The sequence below is a fragment of the Triturus cristatus genome, chromosome 11, assembly GCF_964204655.1.
Source record: "Triturus cristatus chromosome 11, aTriCri1.1, whole genome shotgun sequence".
NCBI lineage: Eukaryota > Metazoa > Chordata > Amphibia > Caudata > Salamandridae > Triturus > Triturus cristatus.
The window spans coordinates 557,318,447-557,344,858 of NC_140594.1; the positions used below are offsets into that span (position 1 = coordinate 557,318,447).

Genomic DNA, 26,412 nt, shown 5'->3' on the forward strand with positions numbered 1-26,412 from the left:
GCTGCTTGCACCTGTTGAGACACAGAATGGACCACATCAGCCAGTCCTTTGCAGTAATTGAGAATCAAGTCATCAGTGATGTTAATTAGAGCAGTAGCCGGTATTGCTGGAAATCGCATCGCCCTCCCCATCAAAATTGCATGAGCGGACAACCCAATTCTCCTGTCCGGAACACTTTGAAGACTCATAAGGACCAAAGGCAATGCATCAGGCCATTTCAGGGACGTCGATGTACACACTTTTGCCATCCGTGCTATCAAAGTTCCATTAACTTGCTCCACAATCACAGAAGCCTTTGGTCGGTAGCTGCAATGTAACCTCTGATCCACATTCAATGCAGCACAAAGCAGCTTCATGATTTCGCTGTGGAAATGTGTGCCTCTATCTGATTCCAAAGTGGTTGGAAAAATGAACCTCGGGATAAGCTCCCTCAACAACAGTTTAGCTACAGTGAGAGTGTCACATCTACGTGTTAGGTAAGCCTCCACCCATCTTGAGAAAACACACACCACAACTAAAATGTACCTCAACCCATTACATTTTGGCATCTCAATGAAATCCAACTACATCCTATTGAAAGGTCCTCCTGACCTCCCAATGTGACTCAAAGTAACCACAGTCTTCTTTCCTGCATTCATCTGTTGGCACATAATACACCTCTGGCATACAGCTTCAGCAACCGCACGAAACTTCGGATTGTACCATGTCTGCCTAAACACTCGCACCATTGCATCTCTGCCAAAATGTACTGCACCATGTATCAGTCTTGACATCCACATCTCCCTTCACACATCCTGAACCTATCCAGCCATCTTGTTCCTGTTCGGTAACCTCATCTTGCAATCGTTTTAGTTCCTTCCAAATGTCTGCCATGGCTAACATCATGCTGGTCATTCGGCTGTCCTAAGCGCAGAGACACCCCGTATGGGGTGATTCAGGCGCTATATAAAACCCATAAATAAATAAAATAAATAAATGCTGAGCTCAGTTCATTCTTGGCTCTCTCCAGTGTAACCTCCTGTAAATATACATCCTTGTTCTGCAAAGAAGCGGGTAACTTTGTCTGCGTAGTTATTACCCAAAGAAACAAAATCAGTCCCCCTCCCATGAGCTGAACATTTGACAACTGCAATTTCCTTGGGACACTGTAATGCCTCTAACAACTGTCTCACATATTCCCCATTTCTGATGGGCGAACCTGAAGATGTCATGAAACCCCTCTGTGGCCATAACTGCCCGAAGTCATAAACCACACCAAACCCGTACTGACTGTCAGTGTAGATCGTTATCCGAATCTGATCAGCAGCCAAACAGGCTCAAGTCAAGGCAATGATTTTAGCTACCTGTGCGGAGTGTACTCCCTCTAGACAAGCAGCTTCAACAACTCCGGTGATGGTACATACAGCAAACGCTGCTCTTAGTCGACCAACATTGTCTCTTAAGCATGAACCATCCACAAATAAAATTTCATCAGGATCTGGGAGTGGTTCATCGACAATGTCCGATCTTGGTTTGGTGCATAGTTCAGTCACATCGAGACAATCATGGTCCTCACAATCTTCATCATCTGCACTTGGAATAGGCATCAATGACGCAGGATTCAAAACAGAGCACCTTCTCAGAGTCACATTCTCTGCGGCAAGTATAACTTGCTCATAGCGTGTTAATCTGTTGTTTGTGAGGTGCTGTGTTTTGGTCCTCGTCATTAACAACTCAACAGAATGTGGTACATAAACTGTCAGTGGGTGCCCCATCACAATACTCTCACATCTTTCAATACTGACACCTGTTGCGGCAACGGATTTGAAACATCCGGGCAACGCAGAAGCTACTGGATCTAAAGTAGCTGAAAAGTAGGCAACTGGTCTACGGACACCTCCATGACTCTGAGTCAGAACTGACAATACACAACCAACTCTCTCACAACAGAACAACGAGAAAGCCTTGTTGTAACCAGGCATTCCCAAAGCCGGGGCACGACACATAGCCTCTCTCAGCTTTAAGAACGACCTCAAACAATCGTTGTCCCATGGTACCGTATCACTCACATCCTTGTGCGTCAGCCGCTGTAAAGGCTTTGCCTCGAAAGAGAAGTTGGGAATCCATTGGCGACAGTAGCCAACCATCCCCAGGAACATTCTGACCTCTCTCTGTGTGGTAGGCGCAGGCATGTTCATAATTGCCTCAATGCGATCTGGTGACACCTTCCTTTTACCCTTCTCAATTCGGTGACCCAAATACTGTACTTCGCTCAAACAGTACTGCAATTTGTTTGGAGACACTTTGGTGCCGATCACGATCCGGTAAAAAAAATTCCCGTACGACTCGTATCCGGTCTTTTTACCGTACGAATCGTACAAGTGCCGTACAAACTGGCAAGTACGATTCGCATGGGAAAAAGTCCATACGAATCGCATTGGGAATAATTCCCCACATGTCCTCGGGTCGGAAAAAGTGTCCGACACGTCCTCGGACGATTTACCGTACAAACGTGAAAAGCGAAGTCCGACCGTGCAAGTACGATCCGTCCCGGGCGTCCGATATTACAACCGTATGGTAAAAAGCCCGTCCGCACCGAACTCCCATAGCAACCATGGAGACGTCCAAACAGGTGCCCGGTACGCGCCGTACCCCCCCCAGCCCCCGTATGTACGCGCTGACCCCCCCCCAGCCCCCTTATGTACGCGCCGACCCCCCCAGCCCCCGTATGTACGCGCCGAACCCCCCCAGCCCCTGTATGTACACGCCGACCCCCCCCAGCCCCCGTATGTATGTGCTGAACCCCCCCCAGCCCCCGTATGTACGCGCCGAACCCCCCCAGCCCCTGTATGTACGCGCCGACCCCCCCCAGCCCCCGTATGTACGCGCCGACCCCCCCCAGCCCCCGTATGTACGCGCCGACCCCCCCCAGCCCCCGTATGTACGCGCCGACCCCCCCCGCCCCCGTATGTACGCGCCGAACCCCCCCCAGCCCCCGTATGTTCGAGTCGACCCCCCCCAGCCCCGTACGGTCGAGTCGACCCCCCCCCCAGCCCCGTTCGTTCGAGTCGTACCCCCCGTGTATGTACACCCGTGTACGTGTCGAACTGTACGTGTCGTATCCCCCGTGTATGTACACCCGTGTACGTGTCGAACTGTACGTGTCATACCCCCGTGTATGTACACCCGTGTACGTGTCGAACTGTACGTGTCGTACCCCCCCGTGTATGTACACCCGTGTACGTGTCGAATTGTACGTGTCGTACCCCCGTGTATGTACACCCGTGTACGGTTGAGTCGTACCCCCACCCGTGTATGTACACCCGTGTACGTGTCGAACTGTACGTGTCATACCCCCCGTGTATGTACACCCGTGTACGGTCGAGTCGTACCCCCACCCGTGTATGTATGGTGCGAACCCCCAGCGCACCGTACATACACGGGTGGGGGTACGACTCGACCGTACACGGCAATTATGAACATGCCTGTGCCTACCACACAGAGAGAGGTCAGAATGTTCCTGGGGATGGTTGGTTACTGTCGCCAATGGATTCCCAACTTCTCTTTCGAGGCAAAGCCTTTACAGCGGCTGACGCACAAGGATGTGAGTGACACGGTACCATGGGACAACGATTGTTTGAGGTCGTTCTTAAAGCTGAGAGAGGCTATGTGTCGTGCCCCGGCTTTGGGAATGCCTGGTTACAACAAGGCTTTCTCGTTGTTCTGTTGTGAGAGAGATGGTTGTGTATTGTCAGTTCTGACTCAGAGTCATGGAGGTGTCCGTAGACCAGTTGCCTACTTTTCAGCTACTTTAGATCCAGTAGCTTCTGCGTTGTCCGGATGTTTCAAATCCGTTGCTGCAACAGGTGTCAGTATTGAAAGATGTGAGAGTATTGTGATGGGGCACCCACTGACAGTTTATGTACCACATTCTGTTGAGTTGTTAATGACGAGGACCAAAACACAGCACCTCACAAACAACAGATTAACACGCTATGTATACCCTTGAGGGGTACGACACTACGTTAACACACGATTCTCCAATCGGGAAGCAAAAAGAAATTGGCTTTCCTCATGGAGTGGTATCGAGAAGAATGCTTGACACAGATCAATCACCGTAAACACATGGAATCTGAAACAGTATCACAGATGGATTCGGTACCACTGGACAACATGGAACAACTATCATGTTAACCTTCCGCAGGTCTTGCACGATTCCGAATTTCCCGCTAGGTTTCTGTAGTCCCATGATAGGTGAATTACATGGGCTACCCATAATCCATTTCAGAATTCCCTGCTTGATAATGGACTTGATTACAGGTTTGATCCCTGCAATAGTCTCGGGTGACAAATTGTACTGAGGCGTCCTAGAGAATTCTACATTCTGTTTGAACTGAATCTTCACTGGTTCTACACCTTTGATCAACCCAATCTCTTCTCCGGTGAAGTCCCACACCTCGTGTGACACAGAATCTCTCAGATCAAGTGGAAGCTCTTCCACTGTCAGCGCTGGGTACATTTCTATACACAAGTGCTGATTGGCAACCTTAAAGGTCGCATCGTCATCCCTTGTCTGTACTTCAACTCCCTTAGGTGTACAATAGATGGTACAATTTAACTTGCACAGCAAATCTCATCTCAATAAAAAGACTGGACTCAAGTCACACACCACAAACTGATGTCAATCTCGGAAGGTTCCTATTCTCACAGGAATCGGCTCTGTTAACGGACAAGTCATTTTCTTGTTTGCTACTCCAACAACTTGGATCGATTGTCCCGAGAGGGGTAGGTTAGGGACTACTGATGATCTTACAGTAGAACGGGTAGCACCGGTGTCAACCAAAAAGGTGGTAGGGTGACCATCAACATCTGCTTCCACAAACGGTCCCCTCTGGTCTACCTTAAGACTGCTCAAAGTGTGCAGTCTTCCTCCCCCCTCAGGCACCGTCATGCTAATGGTTCTGGGCTGTACTCATCATACCCTTCAAACAAAGGCATCTGTTGGTAAGTCTGAGTTCCCTGCTGAACCCTCGGTGGCTGGGGAACTTGCACCTGTGGATTGAACATCCCCCCTTTCATTGACCTTGGTCTAGTCACTGTAGTGATCGCTTCAGGTATAGGTGCCTGTACTACCTCTACCTCCTGCTGCACTTGGTTAATTGGGTTCAAAGGACACTCGCGCTTCCAATGTCCAATCTGGTGACAAAGATGACACGCAGTGGTCTTCTTCAATGTCGCCCCGTCCATTCCTGTCTTGGGATCAACAGATTTTGCCCTTCCCTGACCTTGCACGTTCTGAGTTCCTCCTGGGTTATTTCCCTGTCTCTTTGCCAACATCCCTCCGCTAGGCTCAACTTGAGCCGTTTGCATTTGGACAATTTCCTGTGTTTCAAATCTATCTCGTCACTGCAGTATCGGGCATACCGCAAGATTTATCCACCGGCTTGTTTTGCCAACAGATCAAATGTTGCTGTATTATGAGGCTAACCTCTGGCCTCAGTCCCAAAACAAATTTTGAAATGAACTGTCCCATGTCCTCAGACTCTAAAGCATCTAATCCACTATACTGTTTGAGGGCTTGCAAAAGGCGTTCGTAATACTCATGCACCGTCTTTTTTGGTTCTTGAACAGTCCAATCTATCTTAACCCAATCAATATCTTGAGGCGAGATCTTCAATTTTAACCATGGAATCACTTGTTCATACTTTTTCATAACTATGGGTGACGGACCATTCGTGACCGGATCCCTTTCTGGTTCCGAAGTCGCCCATTCAACAGCAACCTTGCATGCAGACCATAAATCCCCTGGAAGTACAATGTCATACAGTGTGTTCAAATCAATCCACAACACTTTCGAGATTTTGACAAAGCGATCAACCTGCTTGTACCATTCTACAGGCTTATCCCTCAGCTGAGGAAAATCATGCAGCCAAATAATCCCTAATCCAAGGCACATGCATGTACCCTCCATTTTGTACCTCTCGTAAAGGGTAATTCCCTACGCCTAGCATCCCTCCACCTGGAGGCGGCGTCTCTACTACAGTCCTTTTGGAACTCTTTTTCTTAGACCACCTTTCTTCCCATTTGTCAAGCATAATCCATGCGCGCATCCCTACAACTAGGTCTCTGATGTGTGTCCTTATTCCTATGACCCTCTTTTCTTCCAATTCTTGATCGCTATACTGCAACCTATGGCTCCCTTGCAACGACTTCGTCTTAGACAGATCTACCTCGTTTTTCTTAGCCAAATCAGTCAGTTTTTCCGGGGAAAATCAGTTCTCCCTCTCCGTGAGTCATCTTATGCCAATTTTCAAGCCAAATTATAGTATGCAATCCCACATTCGTTGCCATATAATGTGCTGGAGTATCCTCGGGAGGGGCTTCTTCTCCCCCACGAGTAACCACATGTCTGTCACCTCTACACAATTCTGGGAAAACCTTAAAACATTTCATGATGAGCAAAATTTTGATCGTGCACAATATTTTCATTCACTTCCTGATGTCAATCCACCAATAGCAGCGCGATTTACACCAACCGACCTATCGCAGCGCGACACCTTCTGACGTCACACTTACTCCGCTTGCAGCAGTTCCCCTCCTTCACAATTCTCTTCCCACTCTTGCATTCGTCCCATTCACACTCTGAAGTAATTATCTGTCCACGAAACGACCGGACAATCACTTCTCTGACTGCCTATGACAGTCTCTCGAAATTGTCGACCTCAAACCTGGCAACTGTCTGTCAGCGAAACGACCGGGCAATCGCCTCAACTGATAGGTTTCAAACGCTCAAAGTTCTACATACAGCAACTCACGACCAGCGTCGGTTACTCACACATTCGCTCCACCTATTTCGGTCTGGGTAATCGATGACGTCTCATGACTCTCCCTTTCAATGGTCAACAAATTCTACCTTGGGTGTCTTCTAAACCACAACTTCTCAGACTACTCATCGAGCCTAAGAATCCCCAGGCTGCGTGTGCTCATAGCGTGATCCCACAATCACTCAACTCTCATTCCAGCTCCGCAAGACATCACACAATCAAATCAACACCGCAATCTACAAAACACATTGCCGTATTCATACTCACTCTACCACGAACTGCTGCTTTCCGACGCACCGGTAATCTCCATCAGTTTCCATCAGCTGACGTTGTCTGCCGCTCACCATCCAATGGGTCACCATCACTCGAATTCTGTAGGCCTCTGTAATCTCTTATCTTAATCTAGATCTCCCCTCACTATCAGAGATAACCATCCTACTCTGCTGCCAACTGATAAAGCCAGATTCTTATCTGTCTTACCATCACAAAGAATCCTCTCAGGTCACCAGGATCTTTTTATCTGCTAAATAGTGTAGAAGGGAGGAAATCCAATTTTTAACACATAACCAAACAAATCAAATTTGAACTCTAAAGGACCACTTACTCCAAATCTCTTAATTTAGGGATTTATTACAAAGCCAAAAATAATTGCACATACAAGCACCTCAGCACGAGGTTAGGAAAATTAATGGGCACTAGTGCAAAGAAAATTCTACGCAGGAGTCTCATCCGACTCAGAATAAGAAGAATAGTCAGTTCCAGAAGCATTAGACAGGTAATAACCGTTCCAATCTCTATATTAGAAGTCATTAACCTAAAAAGAAAATCAGTTAGTCTATCCCTACTCTATCTCTAAGGTGACATCCCTACTTCGCATTTCCCCAGGCAAGAGGATAATAGGTGTCAGAAGTGAAGACATCCTTAGAAGTTCACTCACTTTGTCGAGAGCTTGTTCTAAGATGCTCCTTCTAGCATCCCATCTAAACTTCAACTGCTTAACCCACGGGGCACTGTCCCTAATTAAAAATCCCAAAAACGTAGAACATGCCCTCCGTCAAACCTCTCCAGCCAGGTCTTCTTCCAGTACTTTTCCACTGAAACTTGTATCCCATCCAACGACGGTTAGCTTGGCCTTGGGTCCCAGGCACCTTCTCTGCCGAAAGTATCATCCCTGCATTCCAGTATACTCCCATGTTGGCTTCTCATGCCATCCTAACTCCTGAAACAAAGGGTTAGTTTCACTAACGAGCTAGGTGTCCTTGCACCTGCAACAGAAACATGAGAACGAGAAACTTTCCACTTCTCTGAGACCTTCTAACATCTCTGAAACCCAAAGCCTTTACCAAGTGAAACCATTTTCGGCCTACAACATTTAGCTAACATAAGAAACAAACAGGCCTTTCTTTTAGGCGTATATGCGATCAGCCCTTTACACATTTAAACACACATTTCTAGAATCACACTATAAGCATTGATGTCATTACACTTCATATATGAGTAAGCAAAACTACACATGCAGACTTTTATATGGTGCACATTTAAACCTAATGCATCACATTATACGGGAACCAGTTCATCATGCGTTGTCTAAAATACATTTTCGATTAAACACTACATTTTAGCTTCATAAATGACATGATTACATTTCTATTCACACTATTATATGCTGATTTTAGCATTACATTTCTAAGCCACACGTTCATACATTCCCACTAAATATATGGGTGCGGACTAACAGTGATTATGATGCACCCCTACAAATTTCAGAATAACATGGTTTTCTATCAGCCCCTTGCATTGTGTCCTCGAGAGGCTTGCTATGCCGCTCTGCACCGGCACACATAAAGACTCCTCTCACTCCATACTCCGTCGACCCTCTTTGAAAACTAGGATGTGTAGCTTATTTACAAAAATTTGCCAGACAGCCTACGAAAAAAGGGCCTGTTTCTGTAAATATGGGACATCATGTGGTCACGCTAGACTGTATTTCGCTTCCAGGCTTACCTCGCCAGCTAAAAATGAGAACATTTTTTAATATTCGGAAATCTCTAAAAAAGGTAGCACTGAAAGCCCCGGCAGCTACAAGATGGCAATACCACTCACAAAACCTTTCATATGAACACCCCTTCCCGCTTTGCAGGAAAGCTCATTATCATTGGCAGAAATTCTAAATTGTATTTACATAGCGCTTACTACGCCTGAAGAGGCATTGATTCGCTTTGCGGCGCATAGCACGTCAGAATTAAGCTGCAAAGAAGAAAAACAATTCTATGTCTTGGAATTTGTCCCTTGTTGAAAAAAATCTGCCCTAAATCAACCTTTCTCAGGACGCAACTTGGGATACGGGCTTTGAGAGCTGAGATATAGTCCAATCTGATGAATATCTATTAAGTTCTTATACACATTGTACCTATCTATAGTACATCAGTTGCAGTGGCACCGGGGCGCATGGGCGTGAGAGGCCCAAACACTGCGATTAAAGCAGTGCTTTCATATCCACATGGGCGAAGGGGCCTAGTTCCTTTCTTTGCATTAGGGCCCCTGACACCCATTCTCAGCAATAGAGCCCTGCTAATCTGCCCGCAGCCAGGCTTTTACATTTTCTACATCACCTCCCTCCCACTATCAGATTGGCATAAAAAACTTGTGACCAATAAAATAAATTGATTTAACCCGTCCCCTCTGCCCCCTACAGCCATTGAGCTCATGCTGTGTGGTTATTAACTGTGAGAGTCCAGGAATAGCAGCTTCTGTTGGTCAAATGCGGTGTACTAGCAGAGGTGTGCCCATGCCCCGTTACTGCAATATCCTGAGTCGGCCGATCAGGACTGAAGAGCATTGGAGAGCTGTATGCGAGTCTCAGTACTGTAACGGTATGGGTGATGTATTAGTGTGAGGACTGAGGTGTCTCAGCAGAGCTGTGTATTTGGGCCCGATGCTAGGTCACATGTCCTCAGGGGTTAGGGAAGTGAGCGGTTAATTGTGGAGCGAGCGTGGAATGCCTCTGCCCAAAGACCAGCCCCCCCCTTCCTTCACACCTCTTACAATGACCCTCTTTGCAGTTCCCACAACTTCCCCTGGGAAGAGGCTTTCTCCGGAGCACAGGGAATAGTGAGAAAAGGGAGGGGCGCCCAGATACCAACAATGGAAGGACTGGATAACGCCTCACTACTCCTCTCTCTGCATGGTGGGAGGGGGTGCTAAGAATGTTTTTTTTGGGGGGGGGCTAATTCTCCCAGCATTAGGCAGAGTGGGAATGCAGGGTCTCTAAGAACATACTGCACGCAACGGAGCTCGAAGCCGAGTGACTGAAAGGAAAAACAAGTAGACTAAGTAACCTGACCCACGTGGCATGCAGCTGCCACCCTGCACGCCCACCTTTAGCCATTTGCGTGCTTTCATTATTGAAAGACACACGCAAAAGCCATCCCAATGCGTGGGGGGAGTCAGACCCACACAGAGCAGTTACAAGAAGCCTCACAGAGCAACGCATGCGCGCTGCGCTAGGCTCGACCTGAAAAGGGCTGTGGTTGAAATCCTATGTATGTGTATAACCTTTGCAAATTCCTTGGTTATGTCGACTGGGTGAGTGAGCAAATGGCTACTGGTATAATGATTGCTTTGGCATAATAGTGGTAAATCTTAGTATACTGTGGAAATTACAGGCACAAGGGTATTTGACCCTTGTGTACTGATTGCACTGGTTTTATTTCTGTTAGTTTACTGTATTAGTAATTCTTGGCAATTTATTATATTATTACTACTGCCGATGTAACATGTCTGTAGTTTTCCATGCAGTCCCACATCCATGGATCCATTCTCACACTGTCACATTAATCAGCCCACCCATCCCTGCACTCACATCTTCAACCATTCATCCTTGTACTAACCCATCCATACATATACTCCTTCACCTATCATCTATGAGCTCAGTCACAGACGCATTCAGACTTTTATTCAGTCATGCATCCACTGAACCATTTACACATTCTCATTGTCACCTACTGATTCAGCCATACACAAACATAACCTATGAAAAAGCAGTTTAACCTATAAAATAACAAGTCCTTTTGCCAATGTTTGTTAATGTTGATGTAAATAACCATGTTGTCCCAGAGAGTTTCTCTGACTCTAAGTCCTTATTCTACTCTGTTAAAGTAAGTACTTTCATTATTTTTCTTGAATTTTTATGTGGAAAAAACAAATCATGCCACTGCTATCCATTTCACAATGAGAACCAGAAACGCAAAAACACTGTTTCGGTATTTGTGGTTTCAATAAAATAATTTATTTTGAATATATTATGAAGGAATTCATGTGCTAACCATTATATGAAATATACTGGAATTTAAGCTTTGTGTTTGCTTCGTTTCAGCTTTTTGAGTTCATGAACTTCTTGGCAGAGAACTTCATCTTCGCCTACATGGGACTTGCACTATTTACATTCCAAAACCACATCTTCAACGCTCTCTTCATTTGTGGTGGTTTTGTATCCTTTTATTAATGTTATTTAGAAGTCTTTCTTGTTCCATTTTTCCTCTACAAAACGGTTCTATTGTTGATGCTACAAGCCTATGTATCTATGGAAATAAGGGAACAGAAGCAGGTTGGCGCATAGGGTTTGTTTGCATAGCAAAATATTACATTCAGAAAATGAGATGAATATGGATATCGATTCACCAAATGTGCAGGGGTAGTGAAAGTGACATCACATGACCTCTGACCTCAGAGTTTTTTTATGAAGTCATACCATGGGGAATGTGACTGTTTTAGTTGTAGGGTTTACAGTTATGGGTTAGGGAAAAGTAACACTTTATTGTTAGGATTTACATTAAAATAATGGTTGGAGTGATGTTAAGTTCAGGGTTAGCTCTGCATTAGGGCTGAAGTTAGGGCTAGGGTTAAGTATATAGTTCCTGTAAAAGTGAGTGTTGGACTTATGGGAAAAAACAGCAGAATGTTACGGTTGGGGGAGACATAGGGTTACTCTTAACACTTTAAAATGAAAAGATAATTTGAAAAAAATAATTTCCAGCAGGATTTTGAGATATAAGAAAAAGATTTAGCCCTCAAAATGTTGCCCCTGAAATAATCTATTGATATTATTCTCAAAGTAAATATTTGACACGAAAAAAAACAAATGCGAGGGCGAGCCTTTGTAGGTTATAATAACATGCCTCATCTACACCATGCAACGTCTGGTTGCGAATCTGGTAATGCAACTGTATCATGCTAGCGTTGAGAGTTCTATATTCATACTTGTAGTCAATTGTCAAAGGTATCCAAGTGACAAGTCCTGAAATGGAAGGCTCAAGGTCCCCGTGCCATGAGCAGTTTCCATCCTGGTCATTTTAGTCCAAGTAATCCCATGAGAAAAATAAGCAGACAAGTCCCTGCAAGCTACAAAAACTCCCAGAAGAACTTGAGCCATGGGGCATTGTGCAAGGACTGCGAGCATATACCTACTTCTGCATTTAGAGATTAAGGAGATGATGATACTAAACCCCAGGATAATGCAGATGCATGAAGTATCAATGGCTAATGCTGTCCCACAACATGTAAATGAGCTGGAGACAGCACCTGAACCCAACCTCGCTGCACCTTGCCCACGGCATGCAACAATAACCCATTGTACGAAGGTCGGCGGATGGAAATCCTTCACAAGACCGATTGAGATCGTTTGAGGGCACACTCAGAAATAGCAACTTCATTTCTTTAGTATAATTGGTGGGGAAATTCATCACTTCGGCGCAATAGTAGGGGAGGGATACGCTAAAATCGACAAAACACTAACGTATATCAGGCACTGATTGCGAACTACAGACTATGAGTGGAGTAACTCATAGATCTTCTGAGGCGTTTACTGCACATCATTTTAGTAGCCGTGATTGGGCTTATGCAATAAAAGTTTCCTAGGTGTATCAAACAGGTACATTCATTGATAGTGTGCTGTTAGTCTTCTCAAGCGTTCCACTAATTAATTTTGTTCACAGTTCCGTCTGTCCATGTGGTGAATGTTTAACATCATCACCCTCTTTCGACACTAGCAGCAGTGTCAGTGATTCTCCAGTACATCACTGATTTGTGCAGCAGGATTCTGCTTGGTTTGTGGCACTTTAATCTGGAGTTTAGCTCACCCTAGAACATATCTTATGCGTTCCATATCTAAGCTGCTTGGGTGTTCCTGGATTCAAGAAAGTATGTTATTGGGGTTGTTACTGGGAGGAAACAGTTGTAGACCTTCTTCCTGGTGCTTACTTTACAATTGTCAATTATCCAAGGAGTTGTCTATCCCTCCGCTCACTATTGTCCAAGTACTTATTTTATGCATTTAGTTTGTTGCCATAGTTCTGTCTTTTGGGAGTTGACACTCTCTTATTGAATAATGTTACTGTTTCCTGTTATGGATGGATTTGAATATGAGAACCCTTGTACACATACATGGCTACATTGTATGCACTGTACCACTCTGTGTCATGGCGCCCCTTTAACTGGGGGTGTCAAGTGTGGAAGGGGACAGTGAGCCCTATATCTGTTCAGAGTGATTCACGCTTGCACTCTGAACAGTCACTAATAAAAGGTAGACTGGCGGGTTGAAGCTGCTGATTCGCCTTTAACCCTCAAAGCTACACTTTTAACAAACTACCCCAAAATATATTTGAAAATGATAAAAAACATTTCTACAAAAATGTTTACATATTTTTTTACCAACCTGTCGATCAGAATTTAACAGGATTACACTGGAAAATGGTATGTATCAAGGAGCAGTCAGATAACAGCATTTCCAAAATGTGTTTCTTCACTTCCTGCAAAATGCTAGGTGTCAATATCCTATCCAATATCCTGTAAACAGTGTTTGAGTGGTGTTGGTAGCACGTGATATAGAAAACATTTTAGACTCTTCCAAGTCTGACCCAGTAATATTAATTTTTCCATAGTGTTCTAATTTTTTTAAATTCTATCTGTGTAAATCATTTGAAAATGTCTATGTATAGTATGGCTTTGGGGATTTCAGTATATTCATTAAAAATACAAAACTAATGGAGTTCGGAGGAAGTACCGACGATTGCAGCTTGGTGTAATGACATGGATGGTGTTATGATGATTGAAAAATCAGTGTATACTAACCGAAGGTTTCCGAACAAATGTACTAAAATATGGGGAGGGTAGAATAAATTTAGGGGGTACATCTGTGAGCCTCCCAGGGCACAGTCTGGGGAAACATCTGAAGAAGAGGCAAGTGGAAATGGGTGAGAATACTGGTAATAAGGTAATCACCACTGTGGTATTAATTGATGATTAGTCACTCTGACGAAGTCATTGGATTTTTGGAATTTGATTGCAATGTATAATGTTACTGTGAAACGTGCAAATTTACATTTGTTATTCACGATTATTAAAAATAAATTTTTAAAAAAAAAAAAATAAATACAAAACTAGGCACATAGCTATTAAAAGCAATGGAGCAAGCCACCTTGCTGCGCTATGTGAAAGGTAGAGGTCAGGGTGAACTGTATTTAACATCATACGCCACATTCCTGCCCTCTGCCTGCACTGGCGCACAAACTGCTGCCTAGTGCAGACACAAGTACCCTTGCACTGTGGTGTAAGCATGCCTGCGTATTAGGTAGGGTTGTTTTTGTGCAGGAAGGGACACCTTCCTGCACTAAACAATCCTCAGAGGCATTTCTACATGTGCTGCACAATGCAGCACACCTAGAAAGAGGAAACAATGAGCCCAAATAAAGATATTTCACCTCATTGTGTCTCTGCTCTGGTGGGGAGGCGTACAATTCTGATGCATTCCCATGTGTATCAGTGTTGGTAAATCTGGGAATATGTTGGAATGCATGAGTGGATGCATGGGAGCACCCAAGCTCCAACCATGCCACGCCTCCCTGCCGCAGAGTGACCCAAGGCAGTGATTTGCTGTGCCTTGCGTTACTCTAGATTTATCAAGCCATGCAGGGTGGCCTGGCATGGCAAATCTCATTTAGGTTTTGCATTGACCTTGTGTCTCAAGGGTGACGCAAAACCTTGAAAAATGTGGGCCTTAGTGTCCTCACTATCCACATGAACATCTAATAACTTAATGATGCATTAAAAGATTAAACTAATATTGTATATCGGCTACAAAATTATTCTGATAGGATAAACCTATCTTGAAGTCAAGTGAAAGAACAAATTGTATCATCTTTAACAACCTGACTAATTTATCACATTCCCTTCAATCTGAATGTATTTAGGTGAAAACCTTATTGTTAGTCACATCTTTACCATTATACCAAATGGTTGAATTGAAAAATTATTTTCTTTCAGAGGCATCATAATAAAATTGGCCTCAAAAGATGACGAGTAGTATTGAAAATATGAATACACCAGAATTAGGTTTTTATGACATACAAAGAATTAAAGGAAAAGGGAGGTATGAGAGCATTTTCTGTATTCAAACAAATAGTTTTAGCCAGCAAATTGCCATTGCCTGAACAGAAAGATACATTGTAAGCATAAAAATGGGGAAAATCAACCGCACCCCTTTATTTTTATTATCTAATAAACTTAGCAAGAATGCCACCTATTCTTTTAAAGAAAATCTTGGGTTAGTCAACTGGAAGCATAGATAATTGATTATTGATAATAGAGACCAGCATCATCTTTTTACATTCATTCTGCCCCGCCAGGATAAATATGAGGAGGAGGGGCATTTTCAACCAATGAGTTCACTTTTTGTTTTAATGCTTTCAATGGTTAATTTAATAGATTCTCTATCTGAATTTGAAAACATATGCGTAGGTATTCCAAATTAAACATCAAATATACCTTTGGCTCAGAATTTATTATCATTAGCATTTTGTCTTACTTTTGTGCGAAAAGATTCCAGCGATGGGAATGGGCAATGAGAGGCAGAGAGAATATGCGGTGCAAAAGAAAGGTATTTATTCACTGTTCCTTTAAAGACACACAAGGAGGTTCTCTGGTTCTTCTTCCATCTTTCAATCAGAGGAAGGCTGTGGACTTGACTCCGTCCCCGTTCAAAAGATCAACACCGTTATGGCGCATGAAAACGAAAAGAAAGAAATACTTGTTTTAGGGACTATGTTCAACTTCTGCTTATTGTGACAAAAGGGAGAGGAGTGAGGGAAAGACACCACCACATCGTACCACCACTGGGTGCCAATCGCTGCGCTCTAACGCGAAAATCACTCAGGCAGGGATAGCTTACGTGGGGTTCCTTAGCCCTCCCCTGCCCTGATTAAGGATCCGTCCTCGCTAGGCTCCCCCTTCGCAAACCACCCACAGATATGGCTGCGTACCTCGGGTAGCCACGCTACTCCAGGAGCACAACTGGCTTGCTGACAGTGCTGAATAGGGTTCGGCTCCCTTTCCTTCACTTTTCGGCCCCAGGCGTTGGCTGCTCTTGTGGCGTTTTTCCTCCATTCTCCTCTGGGGACTCAGCAACCGGCTTGATGGAGTCGCATCTTCCTTACTTCCAAGGTGTCCGGTTTGTTCCCTCGTCATCCACCAACTCCCGGGTCACATGCTCAGCTGTTTCAAACCCTGGAAAAAAGTCTGCCTCGACGGTTGCCACATAGCTCATTTGAGCATGTGACATGGTCACGTGAAACGGCGCGGTGTCCTGGAAACGCAGGGAGTTAAAGGGACTGCCGTCATCCTCTTCCATAGATCCCATGAGTGACTGTAAGCAAAACACAGGGGAAACGTAAGGAGGAAATTGATCACCACATCCCTCTTCCTCCTGGTCCAGGGACGGGACATCGTGACAAATGAAAAAACAAACAACCAACAAAGGTGATAAAACAAACAACAAAGGTGATAAAAGACTCCCTTGTTAGTCCCTCTGGCAATGGGAAAATAAGAAGAGCTCACAGCATTAACAACAATAAAAACCGCACAAGGTTTGCATAGTAATTATATCATGTTAATACATTTGGTTCCAAATCCATGCCATTTTAAATCTCTCAACATAAAATCCAATCCAACATGATGGAATACTTTTTCTTATCTAGATTTATCACTGCTATTGGAGGCTTGATCTTAAAAGCATTACTTAATGCATTCATAAATGATATAGTACTATCTGAAATGAATTGTCCATTAATATATCCAGACTGTTTGAGATCAGTGAAATTAGATAAGTAAGTATCTAATCTTGGTGCCAGTAGTTTGGCAAATATTTTACTATCTAAATTAATAAATGGGATTTGCTTGTAATTTTTATATAACGCAGGGTCACAGTCATGTTTTCGAATTAATCACATGCAACTTTTTCATTAAAAAAATATGGCTGTATAAATAAATAATTTGGGGAAAAGCAGGTTGGAGAACTGTATCAGAAAGTAGATAGAATACCTGATAGGTCTTGGAGATGTCTCATTTTTTTAGAAAAACGATGCCCTTAGCAATTGAATCTATAGGTATATCTTTCTAATAACAACATATGCAAGTTATCAGATAAAACCTTTGGAATTGATGAGAAAATTATTTTAATTTCTCATTCATAGAGAACCACTTTAAGACCATAGAAGTTTATAAAATTTAACAAAGCACTTTAAAATTTCAATATTAAAAAAAAAACTATTTCCATCATTCAATATAGTTAATTTGTGAATGTTACTTCATTTTCTTTAAAAGATAAGCAAACATTGTATCAGACTTGGTCTGATCTCCATATTATCTGGCATTGGCTCAAACAGATATCCGCATCCACGCTTAGTAAATTTCTTATCAAATCAATGTTGGTCTTTACAACATCACCAAGTGCAACTGTAGTATTAGTTATAAAATAAAAATATTCTAATTTTAAAAATATTTTAAAAATATATCTCAAGATTCTCTTTCAGCAGTTCTCTTTTATTTGAGACGCAGTTAATTATGAAGTGTCTGGCAGCCAGCTCAAATGTATCCCAAGCAATATGCAAAGAAGTGTATTTAACATTAGTTATCACAAAAAATAGTTGGCAAAGACTTCACTTGCTGCAAATAGTTTATTTTATTTTACCAGATTGATATTAAACCTCATTGCATTAGCTAATTTATGGTTTAAATCATTTTATTGAATATGCTGTAAACAATAACATTACACCCACCTACAACCACTGGCCAGCGGGGAACCTTGTAATCAATTTCAAGTTTTGTTATTGCAAAAAAAAAAAAAGAGAGAGTCAAAGAAGAGTAGAGTAAAGCACAGCTGAGAATGAGATCAGCAGGAGAGAGGAGAGACAGGAATCCACCCACAGCTTAAGGTATGACCTGGTAGGGATCTAGGGCTGAGTTTCCTTCGAAGGGAGGGGTGGGTCCGCGGGGGGAGTCGCGGGTAATCGCATGACCCTTAAATACAGAGGTCAAGTAAGCTCGATGAACTCGGAGGATAGGTATGCCACAGTGGACCCCCAGGTCTTATCAAATTTAGGCGACGTGCGATTGATCCCCCGCAGTGATCCTTTCCATCCCTACCACCTCCCATAATCTGTGCAGCCAGTCTAGTTTAGTTGGGATATCTTCCGTGCCCCATTTTGCCAGAAGAGCCTGCTTAGCTGCCCCCAGCGCTAGAGTGATCACCCTACCCCTACAGGAGCGGAGAGGGTATGTGAGAGGGTTAGGAAGTCCCAACAGGATGTAGCTGGGGAATCCGGGAAGTTCTGTCTGGAATATGTGGTCCACTAAGGGCAATATAGAGTCCCAGAATGCCTGTATCTTGGGGCAGTGCCATAGAATGTAGGACAGTGTGCCCACCTGACCGCATTTGCGCCAACAAAGATCGCTGCTGCGAGGCCTCCACTTGGCGACACGTGCCAGAGTATAATACCAATAGTGCGCAATTTTTAGGAGCATCTCCTTCCCTGAGGTGCTGCATGATGATGCCCGGGCCCCTGTGGATAATGTGCGCCCACTCTTTTGGGGAAAATTCCCAACCCAACTCTGATTCCCACCTACGCTGTGCTGTGGCCTTAGCTTGATTCTTAGCCTTGTTGAGAAAGTTATAAATGTCGGACAGGAGGTGTTTTTTTGAGGTGCGGGTAATATACCAGAGCTCAAATTTTGTAAGGAGCCGACCTGCATGTATGCGGACCTGGGGCTGTGTGACCCAATGGCGCAGCGCCAAGTACTGCCAGTACGCCTGCTTGGGGATCCAATAGTGAGTCACCAATTAGGGGAAGTCTATAATTCCCTGCACATCAAAAAGTTCGCCTATACGTTTACAGTTTGCTTCTTGCCATTTCAAGTAGGCGTTCCCTATGAGAGCCGGGGAGAAGTCTGGATTCCCAATGAAAGGGGTCAGGGGTGACATAGCCATAGACAGCTGACATTTCTCCTGGACCTTGTCCCATACCTTCATGGTGGCGCGCAGGACCGGGGAGAGGTACACACCCTGCGGGCAGTGTCGCCTGGGGAGCCAGGGAACCTTCCAGATGTGGATCCCTGCCACGCCACTGTCCATGACGCACCAGTGTTTTTCCGACTCAAGTTGATACCATTCTATCATCCAGCGCAGTTGCGCCGCCTTATAGTAGTGTCCAAGCTGATGGACCCCAAGGCCCCCGTCTTCCTGTCGCAAGTACGTGAGGTGTAGAGCCATGCACGGTTTCTTTCCCCTCCAAATGAAGCCATTAATTAGTTGCTGCATTTGGGCCAGTATCATAGGCGGCAGACTTAAGGGGAGCATCTGCATTATGTAAAGTAGACGGGCAGAATCATCATTTTAACGGCAACTATCTTGCCCAGCCATGAGAGGACATGTTTCTTCCAGTTGTTCAATTCTCGGTGAACCTTTGCCAGCATCTCCGAGTAGTTCACTTGGCCGTCTTTGCAGTAGTCTAGAAAACCCGGAGCGCCAGGTATGTGATATCACTGACAGCCCAAGAGAATGGGAAGATCAGCGATAGTTGGTGTCGGTCCGCCGCTGGCAGCGTGAGGCTCACCGCCTGAGTCTTCTTCAGTTTAATTTTGATTCCCGACGCCGCGCTAAAGGCATCAACCTCTGCCAGCAGGGAGGAAGAGATAGCAAGGACGGGTTAAGAAGAGGAGCACGTCATCCGCGTACAACGAAATCTTGTGTTCCCTATCTCCCATCCGGATCCCGGTGACCGTGGTGAGTTGGCGGACTCTTTCGGCAAATGGTTCCATATACAGCGTGAAAAGGAGAGGGGAGAGTGGAAACCTCTGCCTCGTGCCGCGCCCAACCTGGAAGGACCGGGAGGCCACCCCATTGTCCCGAATGCAGGCCTGCGGCCCATGATAACCACAGTTCACCCATTTCCTAAATCGCTCCCCGAGCCCAAATCGGCAAAGGACCTGTTGCAAATAAGGCCAATGGACCCGGTCAAATGCCTTTTCGGCGGGGTCTGGGTCTTCTCCAGTAGGTGGCATAGTTGTCAAGTCCCATCTCCGCAATTGCGGCCTGGGATAAAACTCAACTGGTCTGGGTCTACCAGGCCTTGCATATGTGGGGCAAGTCGGGATGCCAAAATGCTGGTAAAAATCTTCAGGTCCACATTAAGCAGGAAGATGGGGCGGTATGAGGCGCACTCTCGGGGATCCTTTCCCAGTTTGGGAATGACCACTACCTCTGCCATGGACGTATTAGCTCATTTATTAGAAGGAATTCATGATTGAAAATTAAAATAGCACCTGTCTCAGATTTTAACAGATTTTTACTGATCTAAGTTATGTTTTTCCTCATAAAATATATAATAAATTCTAAACTGAGAACCATGCACCATGGAATAAAAAGTACATTTACGAATGTCCAGGTTGTATATTTTTCACAAGTCTCTCATTGCTGTCTTTAAAATTACTTTTTGAAATGCTTTTTGCACAGCACTTGGAACAGACTTAAATGTTGAATTGCTGTCAATAAAGGGTGCCAGGATATGATTGTAATGCCTCCCATAATCAAATTATCATTAGCCTAATTCATCAACTTAGAAACAGTATAATTCCAAAACTTAACATTTACATGTTTAGGACCATAAATATTAAAAATCCTTAAAATATTATTAAGGTTCAATTTTGGCATAGCCCATCTCCCCTGATCATGACCTGCGGTTGGAGGCTTTCCAGGCCTCATGGTAATTAGGCCCATAATGTTTGCCTTTTTGTGTTAAACATAATGAAGTGTTCCCTTAAAACTGACTTGTTATCCATGCCCACTCTTGTACATTGCAATATGGACAGTGTGGCAGACAAAAACAAATGTTTTTGCTATTTGTAAGAATTTGTAATCATGAGGCTATGGTGAGTCTACTCTGGATACAAAAATACTGTAATGTTTAGAAGCATAATCTTTTATGTAATGCATGAAATTATTTTGCCTTTGTAAGGGCTGTTATGCAAAATATGTATCTGGCTAACAGACTGAGTACTGGGGCAGACGCAAAGCCCCTCATTCAAATGTACTATTATGGTCATTCACTGGGTTCTGTAGTAAATGTAGCTCGAAGTACCACATCTTAATGAAAGATACACCGACTTTCCTTCGGAAAGGTGTCAGCAAGGTCTTAAGGGTTCAACATAAAAAGAAATACAAAAAAAAGTCAATATTTGATAACCGCAAGTTCACAAAGTACTATGGGCTAGATAATATTAAGTTCAGAAAGAGTCAATAGTCCAAAATCGCAACACTGAAGTAATGGTCAGGGTATGGGCAACTAAAAAAGAACCATATAACTCGGGTGTGAAGCTTGTTTTCCAGAGATTAGTAATCAAGAAAAGGATAAAATTACTATGTTAGCAACCTGAATTTCTATAAAGTTCATATTTCCTTATTGATTTGAATTCCATAAAAAATGTATTTGACATCCAATGATTGTTTTTTGTAAATGCAAGAGATGTTCCTGCAATTTGAAAACATTCTCTGCTCATGTTTCTTTTCTTAACAATTATACTTAACAGGCGGCCATTTTAGTTGCACGAGCCTGCAACATATACCCACTTTCTTTTATCCTAAATTTGGGCCGGAAAAACAAGATTCCGTGGAATTTTCAACACATGATGATGTTCTCAGGCAAGTTTGACTCATGTAGCCCTACGTGTCTTTCGCATAACCTTTATCCTCGCAAGTCTACTGCATGTTCGTTATGCAAGGTGGTGGTCATATTGGGTACGGTCTTAGGTGGTGTGATCAAAATCCATGTTTTGATGGATAAGGGGTGAATTAACCATCACTATCTAATGAGAGCGGCACAATGAACTCGGAATCTGCTAACGCCTCCTATCTCCTATAACTAGTAAACCACATGGTGAAATACAGGCATCTTTGGGATGTATTTTCATATGTCCAAAACAAAGACTAGCGAAGGGTCATTCACGGTGCACGACTGCTGAATGAGGAATTAATGGTGTCCCAATCAGGCACAAAAAAACCACAAATGAAAATACCAAAACAGAGGCTGAAAATTCAATCACATTTTGAGGTTAAATGCAGTTTATGCTTTCAATTTCCATGCAATCTATTAGCTGATTTTTTGAAAAATCAAGTTTGGAATTAAGTAGAGTTTGCAGTTGTTTATGCCTCTGCAGTGATACGTTAAGTGCCTGTCCTTATTTTATGTGGGCTGGCAGTACTTTAGACATTAATGGAAGATTTGCAGCCAAGTTAACAGTTTGCAAATATTTCTTGTAATTGTATCATTTTGCACATTTCTCATTAGTAGCACCTCGTGATGCTGGCCATGGTCGGACTGGGACAGAAAATAGGCCTGTGCACTAAAATAAAAGTAGCCCTCATAAAAGAATAAAATAGCTAATAAAGGGTGTCGCACATTTGCAGATCTGGGTGTTTTTGAAATTGTAGTGACACTCTCTATAAGTGTTTTGCAAGGTATGGGAGACTGCATGGGGGTGTGCTTGCTGCAAACAATGTTTGTTTTAATATCAGGTAAATCAACAAGAAAAACCAGCCCAACAGACCTTAAACAGGCCCACAAACAGCCAAAAACCGGCCCACGCACTGGCCTGTGAGACTAGCACTTCCGACACTGCCTGGTTGCCATGAAGACCAGTTCGACCCTGGTGCTGTCTTGTTCAGATATCTTGCTGATTCTGTCACAGCACTGGTATTCGAACTCATCACTTTCAGCTCACTGCATTTCTCAGCAGCAAGAGTTTAACTCACTTAGGGCCAGATGTATGACCCTACCAATTTGCGAGTTGCAAAGCGCATCGTTTTGTGACTCGCAATTTGCGATTCGCAAATTGGAATGTACAACAGTGTCACAGACACTGTTTGGGAATACTAATGGGGGTCGCAAATTGCATGGCTATTGCATGCCTCATTAATATTCATGAGGCAGGTGCAATTTGCGACCCCATTAGGAATGGCTAGCACTCCCAGGGAAGGTGGCCTGCTGGGGTCTGCAGACCACCATGTCTGTGATTATTTTTTAAATAAAGCAATTTTCTTTTGAAAAATGTAAACTGTTTTCCTTATAGGAAAACGGGATGCATACAAAAAAGAAAAATGAAACGTTTCTATTTTAATTTTTTAAGGGCAGGCAGTGGTTCCTGGTCCCAGGGACCACTGCTTGCTCTTAAAAAATATTTTCACATCCATTCACAAAGGGGGAAGGGGTCCCCTAGGGACCTCTTCCCGTTTACGAGTGGCTTACCACCTACTTCAAGTAGGTGGTAAACTGCGAGTGTTTCGCAGCCGCAAATGCGGTCACAAAACAATGGTACATTCCATTGTGACTTGCTATTAGGAATGGGCGCCCCTTCCTAATAGCGATAGTCACAAACGCTATTTTGAGAGTCACCGACTCGCAAAATAGCGTTTGTACATGCCAGGACCCTTTTTTGCGATCACAAACGTGCCATTTTCCCGTTTGCGTCTGCAAAAAACAGTCGAACATCTGGCCCTTATATCCCTGCCAATAAGGCCGCTAGACAGCCAGTAGTACACTATTCTTATCATGAGAGGGATATTCAAGATATGCATGCCTGTGAAAAGTTAGCCGCTATTATTTCAGTCTTACACTGTAACTTTATTGTATTTTCTTTGCTTCATCATTTGCTCCAGCATTGTCTACAGATACAGGTTATCAGTTTAGTCTGCATTGAAAAATGTGGCCACACAAACGCATTTGGAAACTGCTCACAAAAATGTCTCTTGGCCCGGATTGCAAGTGGTGACATTTACTATTGGAGCGTGAACAAGCCTGTATTCTGCCCGGATGAATATTTAATTTTTGGGATCTTTGCCATTTGTCTTGACAACTAGAACGATTGGCAAGAATCGTTTTGTATATTAGTATTGCATTTTATTTCTTGGGATTGAATGTCAGACTGTCAGATCCGATTGAATACATCTCCACGTCACTTTCACATGGCAGCAACCACCCCCTCGTGTACACCTTCATACTCCTGAGCTTGTTTAAGTGGAGTCCTTAAAGTTGCATGTGGGCAGCCGTAAATAGCACAGTGTTCCTGCAGCACTTATGAGTCACACAAGAATAATGCTTTATTTATCTTAATTGCATTTAGATGTCAGCTTACTCTGCCCTCCTTGGCACAACCCCCGTTCAGATGATCTTTTGAGCACGCGTCCTCTGCTCGCACTTCAGTCATTATGGTTCTTCAATCTTTAAATACACATAAAACATCGATTTAAAACGTCGGTTGTTTCTTTTGTTGCTCACATTGAAAGCATGCCTATTCAAGTGCATGTTAAAGCGCCCGTCCCCGAGCAAAGGCAAACAGCATCGCCAATGCCTCGTCTGGTTTTATGGTCGCACATAGGTACCACACCATTTGTAATGCTTATTTTACATAGTTTGGTTAAAGTTAAATTTCGAGAGCAAGAACAAAAACACACAAAGTACTGGTAATGCAACATATTTTGTAGGTTGCATTACTGTTGCTATTTTTTTTTTTTTAAAACAAATTTTATTGTGTCAATTTAGCCATCGCCATGCAGAGCCCTGTAACCCAGAGATGTCTGCCACATCCTTCATACATGTACATACAGGCAATAGACAATTGTATATTAAAAAAAAAAACCTCCACCCCCCTTCCCAACTCCCCCCCCTACCCCCCAACACCCAATGATCGCACTTCCTCCAACTAGTCTTACTCTTCCCCTTCTATCCATCCCGCTCTCCCCACGCATCGTGCACGCCCCCGCGCTGCCCCCCCCAGGGCCACCACCGTCTGTGTACAGCTGCCCCTATGGATCGATCTCCCTCTCTATGGGGGGTTCCAGCCCAATTCCACTGTAGTCTGCCCATCGTTTCCAAATCTTATAGTGCTTGCGTGGGCACCCCCTGGCCTCGAAAACGGGCTGCTCCAGCCAAATACAGAAATCCAGGCCGTTCTTCCATCTCGTCATGGAAGGGGCTCGTGCCGCCTTCCACTCCCTTACAGTTGCTATTTTAAACAAATTATTTTATGGCTTGGTGCATACTTGGGGACACAAGCAGTGTCTTTTGAACATACCCTGTGTCCTAGGTTCATTTCAGTATGAAGGGTGGCTGCTGGGTAAGGCACGTTCCTTGTTTATGAGGATGCTTTTGGAAATAAACAGTGAGTGAGAAGGAGTGAATATGGTATTTATAAAGAGTGACAGTCGCACCGGTGTGGTATCTGTCGTTAGGACTACCAAGTATGGTATACAGCCCTTTTCTATGTCTGATGGTGCAGTGGGACTCCAGATCAAGCAACACAGATGTAATTTGAAAGCCTTAGGAAATGCTGCATGGTAAATAACTCGTCAGAGACCGAGAGACAAATTGTTGCTTAGCCATGTATTGATGACGGAAAAGACACTGCCGCTCATTCGAACTTGCCTAGCAAGGGAAACCACCAGCGGTAGCTCCTCTGCTCTTTGAGCAGTGGAAAATAAAAATAAAATTATAATAACAAGAACTTATCATTTTTTTTCCTTTGTGACTCAGTACGGCCGAGGGCTGGCTCGCCGCAGAGAGAGCAGGAGTGACTTGCACTCCCTCCCTACATGTGCATGGTGCTTTGGCCAGCACTTAAGGGTTGGCCAAACAGTCATGTGTAGTTGCCATGTTCCCCATTGGGCTGTGTTGCACAGCTCCATGGAGAACATGTGCAGGCCCCCCAGGCACTGCCTGAGCAGCCAAACAGGCCGCTCAGACCAATCACGATGCTGAACCTGCAGCGTCGTGATTGGCTGGCAGAGTTGGAAGCTAGGGTGCAGGCAGCAGCCGGGAAAAGGACAAGAAGACAGAGGAGAGGCGTGCGGCGGAGGCGGCGGCAAAGCAGGTACGTTTATTTTTATTTTTTTTCATCCCGACCCCCACACCTGCCTCACTACCCTCTTTCAGAGGCAGCCACCACTATAAACCATGGCAAAAAGTGCGCTAGATTGCAGGGGGCATGAGGTAATAAGAGATAAATCTTCCTAAAATCCATTTGAATTTGTAGCAGTTCTCAACCCCACATGGTGGTGGAAGTCTGCCCCATATATTAAATTATAGTCGCAAAAAAGTGCTCAGCAAAATAGATTTCGAATTTTGAGCTAAGCGAATTCCCCTTTTACATGTAATACTAGCAAGAAATGCTGCAATATGTTAGGCTTACATAATAAATGTTCGCTTCACAACTTTATATCACAAGCAAATTA

The 26,412-nt window shown here is 44.0% G+C and overlaps 1 protein-coding gene across 1 annotated transcript in view; it reads left to right on the top strand.

The window, feature by feature from the left end:
• Positions 1-26,412, top strand: part of SLC9A9 (solute carrier family 9 member A9) — a 2,902,095-nt gene that overhangs the window by 1,565,100 nt on the left and 1,310,583 nt on the right. Inside the window, exons 10-11 of the mRNA XM_085633573.1 lie at positions 11,179-11,292; positions 21,717-21,828. Of these exons, the coding sequence (XP_085489699.1) occupies positions 11,179-11,292; positions 21,717-21,828 (226 nt within the window). The remainder of the gene's footprint in view (positions 1-11,178; positions 11,293-21,716; positions 21,829-26,412) is intronic.